We start from the raw sequence: 14,589 nt of genomic DNA, 5'->3' as shown, positions 1-14,589 counted from the left end.
ACTTATTCAGATTTTCCAATTCTCACAGTCCTACTGTAACTGATTATATTCTACGACTAATTCATCAGTTCTATTCCTTTTCTTTGACTTTCCACTTAGAAATCGTCTCACGAGGAATACTCATGATTAGTAAAATTTTATTCCAAGGCCATGTTAAATACAACCACAGCTTCTATGCAACACATCCTACTGGTCATTAGTGTCACACATTAGTGTCAACCTCCAGCTGTAATAACTTTAATAACATATTAATGTCCCCCATGACAGTTCTTCCAGATATTACAATTTCAGGTATTTCTTTTTAGAGCCAAAATAATTTTCACAAACCAGGTTCTAACAGTTTTTAAAAGTGTGTGAATACGAATGCAAACCAAGCTCATCAAGTAATCTCAAGGACCAAATCACACTATGACAAATGGACAGTCTGAAGCAACAACACGTGAACTATCTACAACACTCTTAGTGATTTATGTCAGGTTCCCTCCCTCAAGGAAAATATAGTTTGAAATGGACTAGTGGTCTGCCTGCAAATTCTGAATCCAGATTATTAATAATGATTTAAAACAAGTGATTTGGGGTTGGGGAGAGGGAGGGAAGGAGAGGCGGTACCAAAATTTCTCAGTACAATTAAAGTTCTTCCCTAATATCACTGATGATAGATACAATTTCTACCGTTCACCTACACAATTTGTAGCTGCTCCCAATTCTGAACTTTTTTTTTTTTCTTTTTTTTGGGGGGGGCAGGGGTGTGCAGGGCAGGGTGGTGGAGTGGAAGAGAGAGCAGGTTATATTATAACAATTTAATTATATAACACTCCTGTCTTCTAAAATTCTATTTCTCCTTTACACGTTACCATCTAGAAATCCTTATCCCAAGGCAAACAACTCACCTTTCCCCCCATTTCATTAGCTAATACAAAAGACAGGGATGAAAGCAATCCATCTAACCTCCTGGCAACCACCTTGGACTTTCTAATGTGTCTCCCATTTTCTTCACTTTTTTTATACAGTAGACTACGAGTTTCTTAATTTTTGCTGCACTTACTGAAGCGGGGTTTTGTTTTTGTTTTGTTTTTATAAGCCTTCATCTGATTACTTAAAAAGTCCTTTATTTTGTTTTTAACAGAGTTTCCCTTCTACTTTTTCACTTTTCCCCTTGAAAACAAAGGCATAACTAAAAGGTCTTCAAGCTGCTTCCAGACTGAGCTCTTCACTAAAATTTCCTGTAAGGGTACCCATCTCAAATGTTTTAATTATTTATTTGTTTAGAACCCTAGATAGTACATGACGCAACTGGCTCATTTTTCTACTATGGAGATATCATAGCTGTAACAGACAAGTTGGGCATCTATAAAAGGTCCTCTAAATGCAGCCTCATTGTTTTTCTGGGGTTTTTTTGTTTGGTTTTTTTTTTCTCCCCCAAGTAACTTAAGTGTTCAACTCAGTGCACATTCTCATGCATATTTGTTCATATAACGGTAAGAAATATTAAGTAGGTTATCTTCCATATGACACAACAAAATTAATCATATTAAGTGCAGTGCTTAAAGTGACTTTAAGGCTGCATTTCTGAGATTAAGGATGAATAAAGGCAAGAGTGCTAAAAAGTTGTCTCTTACAAATCCTCCACCAAATATCTTCATTTTCTTTTGAGTTCTTTCTTAGATCAGATAACAGAAAGGTTTCCTTTGGGAAGGGAGAGATTCATCAGGGAAGAAGTTTTCTCAATTCCACGGACACACTTTGTAACAGGAATATGTTGCAGAACATCTGTTGCAAATATGTATGTCTTGAATATGCTGGATCATGAGCTACTCACCTCTCCCTGGGCTTGTGATCGGCCTGTTTTCAGTTTCTCCTGTCCAGTAACAGCTGGCAAACTGGTATCAGAAATTCTCACAGTTGTTGGTGTCAAAGCAGTTGTAGTAACTGCAGTTGCAGAAGTCACCGTGCCTTGGCCAACCTGTTCCAGTGATTTTCCTGCCTCTTTACATCCAGATCCAACTAGTAATGCTTGTCCAGCCACAGAGGAAAATGGAGCGAAGGGCAATGGTGTGTCACCACCAACTGGCTCATCTTGGACTACTAGTGTTCGGCCATTCTCTTTGGTGTAAGTGGCAAAGCGAATATTGCGATTAATCTGAGGAACGAATGAAGGCAACTGTTTGGCCCTTGGATCCAGTCCAGTTTCGCTATTGGAGCCCCCTTTCCAAGAACCTCTGCTTGCCTCGCCTCCATCACTACCGTTGCTATCCACCTCGCCCCTCTCCTTTAGCTTCTTTGTTGCAGGATCACACCCAGAATCTGAAGCATTTTTCCTCCTCCGTCCATCCTTTCCCTCCAGACTTTCTTTCTTCTTTTTCCCTTTAGATGATTTAGCTGCTTTTGGGCCCCCTCCCTGTAATAGACAAAACCAGCAATCACTAAACAGATCAGGATACCTGTTAACATTCTTCTGTTAGAACAAAATACATTACACTGTTCTTAAGCTTAGGAACATTTAATCACAAAACTGAGACATCTAAGGAAAGATACTATGTGAACACAGAACACAAGCATAAGTGCAGCCTTGTATTTTTTGTACTAGAATAGGATCTTCACAATAAGATTTTTAGCTGAGCTACTTTGCTGTAGCACGTACCACATCATGGCAGATTTTAGGAAACATGCAACATCGCCATACTCTGACATAGTTCTTGCTAACGTATGAAAACTATCTGCACACTCCTTTTTGCTACAAGTCTAATCCCCACAGTTCTTCTGAAGGGCACACTTTTTGTCCACTTCTCAAAGCCTACAACATTTAACTACAGGAGATAGCTTGCCCTTTAGCCTAGGGTAAAAAAAACAGGTTCAAATGTTATCATGAAACCTCTCAACTGAAGCAATGCAATGCCACAAGCATGCAAGCCTGCTTCAGAGAAGCCAGATGGTAATTTTTAGAAATGCCTAAAAAGGTCCATGAAGAAGCACAAAGTGATCCCGTTAGAAAAAGGCAGTGAGCACAGAGACATTCTTTATCAGAGCACTACCCCTTAAAATGGAGCACAACCACCATGATTATTGACCACCCCCCCCCAAGATCCACGCTGAACTTAGTAAAACAGGCCTGTATGAAAAGAGATTGTTTAAAGAAACCTATGACTATCTCTCAAAGTGGTAAAGCAAATTTTCCTCTTCCAATTACATTATCAAAAGCCCACAGTGAACACAGCATCAGTTCTCAGTTGTCTCCATATTTTAGATATTTTGCATGTAAATATGAAGTTTCACATGTATATACAAGACCTGAACTGTTGTAGTACCTCACTTGGAGAAGTGTTATCCATCACCACGTGAATTAGTCGAGGATCCACCGACTTTATTTCACCACTCTAATTTTTATGCAGATTGATATCGAGGAGGTAGGAGGAAGAAAAGAGGAGATTAGTTTTTAATTCAGATTATATAGTATCAACGTAAGAGACCTTAAACACAGGGTTACTCTATGGCCCCTCTCCCATTTGCCTTTTCTTTCTGTCCCACTTCCTTAGTAATACTATAGCCTTCTACTTCTACTAGTTTACCTTCTATCCTTTTGCTCCCTCTCTATTTCAAAAACTTACAGATTTGATTCCTATCACTCTTTCCTTGTATATTTGCTCTACTGAGCATCTCTAGAGGCATTCATTGCCTTAAACACAGCTCTTCTTAAATTTGATTTAGTTCTAGCCTTCTGCACATTCACTCTGCTAGATGTAGAAAAGACTACTGGAAAGAAGCACATCAATTGATGCTGACTACCCTCATCAGCGCCTCCCCAAAAGGACCAATGAATACCCAATCTCTGTAACTGTGCTTAGAGGTTACCTTTTTATTTCACAGTAGATACACAGTAAGTCGAGTGCTTCCTGGCATGTATCTGCTGAAAGCATATACTCCACAATTTCAATGTCTCTCCAAAGTACTATACTTATTTACCATACACAGTATACTTTTTTCTGTGCACCAGCAATAGATTTAGTAGTCAGAGCGCAGGATTACTGCATGTGTACATAGGACTTACTGGGCACGTTCAGTGCATTCATTCTGCACATGTATTTTACTGCACATGGAAAAGACCACAGGGGCGGAGGGGCATGGGACACGGGATGGGACCCGAAAACATGACAAAAGTGCTACTGCTACAGTTAATTTACACACAGCACCACAGACCTGTTCCTAGTTGCTCCTGAAAAAGGAAGCCATTAGGAACAGGCTGCTGTTAAGACCGAATTACCTGTCAGACTGCACAGAAGCATATAATACAAACCAGGTAAGTCTAGCAGTGCACAGATTTTCTGTGCTGTTTACACCACTTACTAGGTTTACTGATAGGAACGGGGAAAAATAAACAGCCTAAGCTAAAATACATCAACAATTTTGTTTAGACTAAGACTTCATCTTCTACGCTACACTTGTTTCAAACCACTTGTACAGCCTGTCAGATAGAAGCTGAGAGAAGGCATAGGAAGACCACAGCGTAATAGACCCAGAAGGTAGCTTTCTGTACATCAGCATGCTCTCCCATCCAGAAAACCACTTCCAACATTTTTTCACGTAGCGCTCATTCCCAAAAAAATTCTCATAGCTTCTTTTATAGAAGTGGGCTGTGTATCATCATTTATTGTGGAAAGTCATCATAACAGGAAAAAAAAAAAAAGAATGCTGCAAATTACAACAAGGATAATTCTTATTTGCTTTAAAAAATGAGTAAAGAACCAAAAGCACAAGTTTTGGTGAAGCTGTGATTCTCCACGAGATATTGAGGAATGCTGTTTTAGGAACACCAAAGCAGTGCTTCATATTTTTACCTCAGTCACAGACACTTCCATAAGACGAGTTATTGGGTCTTGATGGCTCACAACACCAGAGAGCCAGCTGTTTTCATCCTCTGGTTGGTAAACCTTGACTCTTTGGCCTTGGACACTGTAAGGACCTGGAAAAGAAGAACTTTGAGTACATTTCCCAAGCAAGCTTTGTGTCATACTAGTTAAGAGTCATACAATGAAAGAGTTCTGTGCACATAATTAAGGCTTGAAGTGTCATCTTTCAGGTGGAAAAAAATTAAAACACTAGGGCTTCTGCTGCAAATCCTGCATAAGGCAAACATTCTATTGTAAAAAGTCAATAAGCCCTCATTGCCATAACTCAAAGCTACTGTAAAGACAAAATTAATACAGTTTAGAAGTAAAAAAAAAAAAATGAAAGATCAAAATAAACTCACTCCTTTGACAAAATCAAGCTAGACAGAGGGGGGGTCCTTGCTAACTAAACTATTTTGCTTTCTCACCTACAGGTCTGTAATTATGAAGCATCAATCCAGTAGACAGACAGAGCATTCTGACTCGGTCCAGATGCATCAAATCCCAGTATAAACCGCATGTATTTCAGAACAGAAACATATATTTGTAACTGTGGAAAATTTAATATAATTGCACAAATATCCAATGTCTCTAAACCAACCAGTCTTAGTTCTTTGACACGGGTAATGGATCATCTACAGAAAGGTTTCCTTCGACCCTGCCCTCGCTCTCCACATCAGCGTGCAGAGCTTTCCTCCTACCCTAAGTCCAGACAAAAAAACCTGTTAATATTAGATCATCAAAATCCACATGATCCAACAGCCTATATCTGATAAACCCAGAACTAGGCACTTCAGAATAAGGCTCCAAACTGGACAATTCTGAAGCTACTTGCTCATGTAAGAAGTATTGTCCTCATAGCATTTTTATCAACAAACATTTTATTTAACCAAAAGGCACCAAATACTCATTAAGAATTACATCGTCCTTCAAATGTAAGCCTACCTCTAGGGTGGCCACCTGGCCCATGAACCCAAACTCTGGATAGAAAATTGTTTTAGCCCTCAAACTAGAAGACCCCAATCTGACAACAAAAGCTGCAATCAGGCTTAACCCTAACACACAATCCAGACAACAGTTAAGGTATTAACTCTGCTGAGCAGCCACAGCCACACCATATTTTCAACTTAAACAATTCATGTTTTAATTATCAAAATACCAAAATTTGAATTTGACATAACAAATGAAATTTTTTTAAAGATCAACAACTACAGAGTCACTTCACTTCTAAATTTCCAGTATTATAGAACAGAACCAGAGAACAGGACCAAAACTTTAAAAATACGAAACTAAAACTTAAAATAAAGGAAGTTGTAAATACATGGATGTTATCAATCCTGTGTTAATCCTACTTCAACTACATCTTCAGTGATCATTCACAGTATGTATTTCTGGTTTTATCCCAGCAACTGCTTACCTGTATCTGTGACAAAACAATGCTTCTTTGTAAAGAACGTGCAAAACAATACAGAAAATTGACCTTCCAAATCAAACAGTAACAGATACTATTACTATTCTCCTTCACAAATCCCAGCATAGTCTAACTGTTCCACAACGAAGTAGCTCTGAGACAGAAAAACACAGTCTCACCTCTGCTAAATATCTCCTGAAGCTTCTGGTCACTGATCAATGCATTGACAGATTCTCTTAGTGAAGGCTGTTCCTGCAGAATCTGATTTTGACTCTCTGTTCCCATCTGCCAACAAGAAACAGTTTTAACATAAAAGTCTAGTCTTTCAAGGTAATAGAATCATTAGTTTTTAAGGGACAGCTCTCTCTCAGACTGACAAACCAAAAAAAAAGTAAAATTAATAAAAACATTGCTGAACATGCCAGGAGGAAAACAAGAACTAGCTATGCAAAAGCTGTTGCAAAACTTCCACTGCAACTATTAGCTACACAATGCTTGACAGCTAGCTCTCTAACTGACCAATACAGAGAGGAACTAGGACTTTCTGAATGCAGATGGAGGTTAGGTAAGCACCTGGAAAAGCAGGGAAACAAACACAAATACTTGACAGGGCAATGAAAGGAGGAAGACAAGAATATCTAAGTGGAACAGTAAAAAAAAAAGAAAAATCTGATAAGCACAGCATGAAGTTAAATTTGCACTTTAACTGAACACAGTTCAAATACCTGAAACAAACGTAATCCACTGGCATCAGACAGGAAACGTAAATGTCTGTCCAGAAGAAACTCCACTGGGACCACAGAGCCTAAACCCAGCTTATCTACTAGAGGAGTGAAGGTCTGTGACGAACAAGAAAAAACAAAGATTATAAAAATGACTGAGCACACATACAGGCCAACGATAGTTGTTTTCACATGCTATTTAAGTATCACAAAGAATTAAAAGTTTCATTTCTCAGCTTGCACCGTCCAGTGCCTGAGTTTTAATGCAAATTATCACTCACTATGCCTAAGCCAATAATTCTTGCAAGTGTGGCATATTACAAGAAGGAACTACAGAAAATTAGCTCCACTTCTTCATTAGAACTTAAAGCAGAACTGAAAACACCTTTTGTGGTATGTGTTTTTTCACAGGTAACCATCTTCCGATGCTCACATTAAAAAAAGCTTTAGTTAATGGTTCAAACTATCCTACATATTTTGGGTACAGCCTCTTGAAAGCAGCATTTTTATTTCCGTACAGAAGTCAGGTGTAAGTAATTTATACACATATTATTAAAGGGGAGCTTTTTTTGCTAGCATTTTGCGCAAAACTGAAGTTCATAGCAGGTGTACTATTGACATTCAAGCTGCAGGACAAATTGCTAAAAATACCTAGCAGGAACAGAATGATAGCCTTATAACATAACTTGCTGATGGAAGAGGAAGTTTCCAACCATTGGAGTCTCTGAAATGTGTTATCTGTCTCATGCTCACACTTACATGATTTTAACACACAAGTATTCATGACATTTTTCCCTTAACAGTTCTCATCAAGTTTGTTCACACTCCATTCTCCTGCACACAACAGTATAATATAAAATTTATTTTCTCAGTTTATGTAAAACTATTTCTTAAAAGTGAACAGACTACAAGAAAGAGACAATGAAGGATGAATACGCATTCGTAAGTCATACATCTCAAAAAAAAACCAAAAAAGAAAAAACAAAAACACAACCCCAAAACCCACCCCCCAAAAAAATTCACCTTATAATGCTAAGTAGTTGGCTTCCCAGAATTGTCTACGTTGCACATAGGTACTCTGGTGCTTTGGCTAACTCCAGTCTGTATTCCTATGCAGTTATTTGGGTAGGCCTCTAGTACTTACTGAAACCTTGAGTGCTCACGCAGCTGTCCAGAGTACATGGGATGGAAACATTTTTTCAGCAAGTCTACAGATACAGCTCGAGTTATACTGGAAATACTCTAACAGGTTCTGAGACAACTCATTACACAATTTGTGTGCAGACTATGGTAATACCCCCAAATCACACCCCCAAATCACTCAGATATCAAGATATTAGGGAATCATCTGAAAGAAACTGATCCTGTATAAACACAGTTTCCCAGATGAAATTTAAGTGGAGTTCACTCTTGGAGACAAGTTGGATGTACACTGAAAGGAAGACTCTGCCTATGGAAAAAAACACTATATACAAAATCTCTGCTGTAAAGGCCTTGTTTTCTTCTGCCTTAAGACAAATGCAATAAATAAACCCTCACAGAAAGACGCAGTGCTGAACTTGTTGCTTTGAGCCCAAGTGTCCATTTAAAACACTAAATTCAAATTCTACCAAGGCACAAGGTCCTTGAATGGAAAAGACATTTCAACGTGCCCATGCACAAAATGTAATATTAAAAAGCAGAAAGTAGGATCCCAAGCAGTCCAAGAACTGCAGGAGAAAAGAAAACAGCAAAATAATAAAAACTAAACAGCATGAAAACGAGGGTAGGATTCTAACATATAATGATCTTTCCTTTTCAGAACCCACTAAGAGAAGAAAGAAGGATGTAAGGAATGCTCTTCACTATATACTACTCATCAGGATGTTTGCAAAATGGGTATATTCAGATATGCTAGCTAAAACATATTGGCTTTGGTCTCAAGTGTCATGACATGTAACTGCCACATAAACAGCAACAGGGATAACCACTTCAAGAAACAGGAGAAAATTTTCCATGTCATGTTAGTTAATGCTGACAACACCACTGAAATCAAGTTTTTAGTTTAGATTAGGAGTGGCCAACTTATGGTTTATAGTCAGGCACAGCCCACAGTCTATTTTATTCCCCAAAGTGCCTTCAGGAACACCTACTAAAATTATGCAGCAACCTTTACCATACAGAGCTCTAGAGAGTCCATAGTAAGACTAAAAGGCTTATTCTCACAATTCAGAAAAGCCTAACACACTCAAAGTTCTAAAATAGGGATAAACAATCTTTTCAGATATGTACCACATTTCTTCAGAGACCCACAATATCTCATTTCCATGAGGTAATGGCTTTCAATTTCTGGGGCAGAACTGAAAGCATACTGCCTCTCAGATGCCTTTGCAAAAGCACTATAATTCCCAGTTAACTGCTCTCCTATTTACCATTTAAAAAAAAAATCCATCCCCAAGCAATTTTTGATACTTGCAAAATGGTGCCCTGTACAATATCCAAGCCCTGTGTTTCACAGTAGAATTGATGCAAACCTCTGAGGGTGTCAGAGCTTTTGGCCAAATACTCACCAGTGCAGGCCACTGTGCCAGTGAGACTCGAGTCCCCTGAAGCATAACTGGATCATTTCGAGGTGCCCAAACCAATGATCCTTCCAGCAACAACACTATAACTTCTTCAGCATGGACTTTCACCCAGGCATGTTGCTTCCAGTTACAGCCATCGAATTCCACAAAGATCTGATAAAAAAAAAATAGAAGGTATTTCAGCTTTTTTCAGACACTGAATAGAAAAAAAATAGATTCCTACAGTCCCTATGGATAAGGAGAGAGCAGCTTTAGTCAGAAAAATCAGGATAAGTATTGTAATGATAATACTGAGAATATCACATCTATATAGCTATCAAACATTACAAAAGAAACGGGAATCAAATTCACAGCAATTTATCCCCAAACACACATCACTGGCTCCAAATGCTGCATTTCCCCATACAAAATTAAAGATGTGAAGATTGTTCATTCCAAAATACAGCTGATGACCCAATGCAAGCCTCTTTCACATTGTGATTTTTTAGAGAATTTAGACACTCTTACTTGGCACTTCAACAGACAGCCTGTGTCAGTATGGTTAAATGACATTCACAGAATTAAATCCTTTAGCCAGGAAAGTTTGTGTTTGTGAAATCAATTCTAAATCAGAAGTTTTGTGTTGCGTTGTACATTATTAAACTCCCTGAACCAAATGCAAATATTTTGGATGGCATGGGATTATCCAGAAATACCTACTCACCAGATTTTTCATTACCTTATTTACAAGTGTGACAATATAAACCACCCTACCATTCTAAATCACTGTTCTGAGATATCACCCTCTTTTTTCCTAGCACGAAGGACAAATGCTAAAGCCATATGAAATTACATGGCAAGAATGCTAAGAACAGGAACGCAGGTTACAAGTCTCATTCCATGTCCTAACAACTAGGGCTATTAAATGTTAAGACACAGTCACATTCCAATCTTTCATCTACAGAACTTACATACGACACAAATATAATCAAATATGTCAGATGAACAGCAAGAAATTCCTAATCAGTTAAGAAACACCTTAAGCTAGACAGTCAAAACAGAGTTTTGTAATAATTACAAGATCACTGGGGGTAACAGGGCACTAATCAGAGACAGACAGCTCTCTGCTTTACCAGTAATCCTTATTAAAAGAGGTATTAACAGACCACTCACACACTCCTCTTCCCCACTCCTCCCCCCAGACTCAAAAGCTCAAACTCCCAAGGGGAGAGGGAGCGAATATGAAGCAATTCTCCTGATGAACTCTTGAACTCCATTGCTGCTTAAGCTTAAGCTGCCCTGCAGAGAAAGACAACTGGATCTTTCAATATATCCTTCCTTCAATTCACCAAATTTCAGCAATATAGTGGAAATTGGACTGAACACCTTTTTGGTTTCAGTGGGCCTGTACCTTTCTTAATATTATATTTGTGCTACTTTGGCAGTAGTGTTGTCCCACAACTGGGGTTCATTTACCCAGTGTGCAAGCCAATAACACATGGAGTAGAGGTATTTTCAATCTAATTTCACTGATGGACATGAACAGGTGCCTGTCTCAAGACAGCACACCCTTACCTCAAAAAAATCCAACTAATACATATTCACTGTTATTTTCCTTAATGATTGGTTCTTTCTTCTTCACCCCTCATGTAAATTAGTGCACAGACTCTTGTCTTCATCCTTCATTGTCTTCTTTTGAGTAGGTGGTCAATGAGTCAGTGGTCACAGTCTACCCCTGTAGGAATTACCTTTTACCTACTACTTCCCTAATCTTGGCAGTTCCAAGCGGTTCTTCAAGGTTTATTGGCCAGACCACAATCCATTACCTCTTCTGACAAACACCCTACTTATTTACAAAGCCCCATTGTCTAGTAGTTAGTTCCTAAACCCTAAATCATGTCTAGTTACTGTTTCCCTATTTTAAATATTAACTGATGGGGGCTGTATACAGGACTTTAGCAGCTTCCTGGTTATTTCAATCATATTATACATATTAATTTATAACAGTAGCATATGAAACAGAGAGGACTATCATGCAAGAATAACAAAAAGGAATTATTTGTTTATATGCACAGTATTAGTGAGGTAATCATCTTATTATGATTCTCTTATCATAAAGGTTATATGAAAAAATGTTGTCAAAAAGAACTAACAGAATAATGCTGACTTTGGAATATATGCCTTTTTGCAAGATATTTAAGAATTTGATGAAAAGGAGAGGAAATTTTATAAGTAGCTACGCAGACAGGACCTCTCACTAGCATGTCCCCTTGAACTAATTGGCAAGGATCATTAAAGGCAGACAAATTCAAACAAGCAATAAACTGCAGCTTATCACTCTGTCCCAAATAAATAAGGATACCTACTAGGTTTATTTTTAATTTATTACTTCACAAAAGACTTAAACAAGTCAATTTACCTTATGACACACATGAAGTAAGACTATAAGAAAACTTCTTCCATTCTTAACCTGTAAGACACCTCACATTTCTATGATCATTGTAAACTGATGAAGTGGAACAGCTGTACTTTTAGCTGCAAATTTAACACATTACTCCCCAATTAAAAAAAAAAAAAAAAAGAAAAAACTACAAGAAATAGCCTGCAATGAACTTCAAGATGGATGTTCCATGTTTAAGAGGCTGTTTTGGGTTTCTGTGGCGGGGTTTTGGTAGCAGGGGAAGGCTGCAGGGGTGGCTCCTGTGAGAAGCTGCTGGAAGCTTCCCCGGCTCCACGTCGGACCTGCTGCTGGCCAAGGCCGAGCCCGAGCCCATCAGCAATGGTGGTAGCGCCTCTGTGAGAATCTGCAGTAAGTACTGGGATTGAAATGTGAGAGAAACTCCTGTGCAGATACCGAGGTCAGTGAAGAAGGAGGGGAGCGGGGGAGCAGATGCCCACCTGCAGCCCATGGAGGAGCCCACGCCGGAGCAGTTGGATGCCCCCCAAAATGGCTGGGACTCCACAGGAAAGCCCACGCTGGAGCAGTCTGTGACTGAAGGGCTGCAGCCCACAGAAAGCACCCATGCTGGAGAAGTTCATGGAGAACTGTCTCCTGTGGAGGAGCCCCTGCCGGCGCAGGTGACAAGTGAGGAGTCCTCCCCCTGAGGAGGAAGGAGCAGTAGAGACATGTGGTGAGCTGACCCCAACCCCCATTCCCTGTTCCCCTGCGCCACCGGGGGGAGGAGGTGGAGAGAACCGGGAGTGGAGTTGAGGCAGGAAGGAGGGAGGGCTGGGGGGAAGGTGTTCTCAGGTTTGGTTTTACTTCCTAATATCCTTGTTTTGGTTTGATTGGTAGTCAATTAAATTGATTTTGTTTCTTCCCTAAGTTGAGCCTGTCTTTTGCCCGTGACCGTAAGCGGGGAGTGATCCCTCCCTGTCCTTGTCTCGATCCATGACCCTGCCTTTATATTTTCTCCTCTTCATCCCACCAGGGCTGGGGCGGGGGGGGGGGGGGAGGAGTGAGTGAACAGCTTCCTGGTGCTTTGTTGCTGGCTGGGCTTAAACCACGACAGAGGCTCACTGAGTATTCTGCAAAATAACTGTGTACCCATCATATAGAAAGCAGTAGCAATGCCGTCTGTAACATCCTAGAAGACATTACAGCAGGACCCTTCTCAATCATCTACCAAAGGTCTTTGTAGTCTGGGGAGGTCCCCACTGACTGACGGGAAGCTAGGCGACATTATTCCAGTTTACAAGGGCATGAGGGAAGACCCAGGGAACTACAGACCTGTGAGTCTAACCTCAGTACCTGGAAAAATTATGAAAATCATACAGGGTGCTGTTGAAAGCCATTAAAAGGACAATGTAATCATCAGGCACAGCCAACATGGGTTCACAAAGGGAAAGTCCTGTTTAACTAACTTAATCTCCTTCTGTGACAAGACCACCCACCTGGTGGAGGAAGGAAAGGCAGTGGACGTACTTTTTCTGGATTTTAGTAAGGCTTTAGATACTGACCCTCACAGCATCCTTCCGGACAAGTAGTCCAACTGCGATATAAGCAGGTTCACAGTATGCTGGGTGAAGAACTGGCTGGACGGCAGGGCTCAAAGGGTTGTAGTGAATGGGGCTACATCTGGCTGGCGACCGGTCACCAGCAGTGCTCCTCAGGGCTCAATCCTAGCGCCAGTGCTGTTCCATATTTTTACCAATGATCTGGATGCAGGAGATGAATGCAGCATTAGCAAGTTTGCCGATGACACCAAACTGGCAGGTGCTGCTGACTCTCTCAAGGGATGAGAGGCCTTGCACGGGGATCTAGATAGACTGGAGCACTGGACAATCATCAAGGGCATGAAATGTAACAAGAACAAATACCGGATTCTGCACCGGGGATGGAGTAATGCCAGACACAAACTGGGAGAGGAGTAGCTGGAGAGCAGCCCTGCAGAAAGGGGTCTTGGGGTGCTGGTTGGCAGCAGGCTCCATAGGAGCCAGCAGCGTGCCCTGGCACCCAAGAGGACAAACTGCATCTGGGGGGGGGGGCATCAAACACGGCATGACCAGCTGGTCAATAGAGGGGACTGTCCCGCTGTATTCAGCATTGGTGCAGCCTCACCTCAAGTACTGTGTGCAGTGCTGGGCCCCTTAATTTGAGAAGAATGTGGAGGCCCTCAAATGTGTCCAGAGGAGGGCAACCAAGCTGGTGACAGGGCTGGAAGGCATGTCCTCTGAGGAGCAGCTGAGGACTCTGGGTTTGTCTCGTTTGGAGAAAAGGAGGCTGAGGGGCAACCGCGTCACTCTCTACAGCTTCCTGAGGAGGGGACGTGGAGAGGGAGGTGCTGATCTCTTCTCCCTGGGATCCCGGGACGGGACGCATGGGAATGGTTCAAAGGTGCATCAGGGGAGGTTCAGACTGGACATTAGGAAGCATTTCTTTAGAAAGAAGGTGGTCAAACACTGGAACAGACTTCCTAAAAAGGTGGTCGATGCCCCATGCCTGTCAGTGTTCAAGAAGCATTTGGACAGCGCCCTTAATAACATGCTTTAACTTTTGGTCAGCCCTGAAGTGGTCAGGCAGTTGGACT

At 40.7% G+C, this 14,589-nt stretch overlaps 1 protein-coding gene across 2 annotated transcripts in view; it reads right to left on the bottom strand.

The window, feature by feature from the left end:
* The window catches only part of KDM3B (lysine demethylase 3B), a 72,019-nt gene that overhangs the window by 38,814 nt on the left and 18,616 nt on the right, over positions 1-14,589 (bottom strand). For both annotated transcript variants that reach the window (XM_069773052.1, XM_069773053.1), the window contains exons 2-7: positions 9,566-9,733; positions 7,020-7,133; positions 6,474-6,579; positions 4,833-4,957; positions 3,306-3,374; positions 1,820-2,398 (exon numbers count right to left, since the gene is read on the bottom strand). In XM_069773052.1, coding sequence (XP_069629153.1) covers positions 1,820-2,398; positions 3,306-3,374; positions 4,833-4,957; positions 6,474-6,579; positions 7,020-7,133; positions 9,566-9,733 — 1,161 coding nt within the window. The remainder of the gene's footprint in view (positions 1-1,819; positions 2,399-3,305; positions 3,375-4,832; positions 4,958-6,473; positions 6,580-7,019; positions 7,134-9,565; positions 9,734-14,589) is intronic.

Source organism: Haliaeetus albicilla, chromosome 27 (genome assembly GCF_947461875.1).
Source record: "Haliaeetus albicilla chromosome 27, bHalAlb1.1, whole genome shotgun sequence".
Classification (NCBI taxonomy): domain Eukaryota; kingdom Metazoa; phylum Chordata; class Aves; order Accipitriformes; family Accipitridae; genus Haliaeetus; species Haliaeetus albicilla.
Note: the sequence above shows the minus strand (reverse complement) of the source record. Positions and strands in the feature narration are given on the sequence as shown.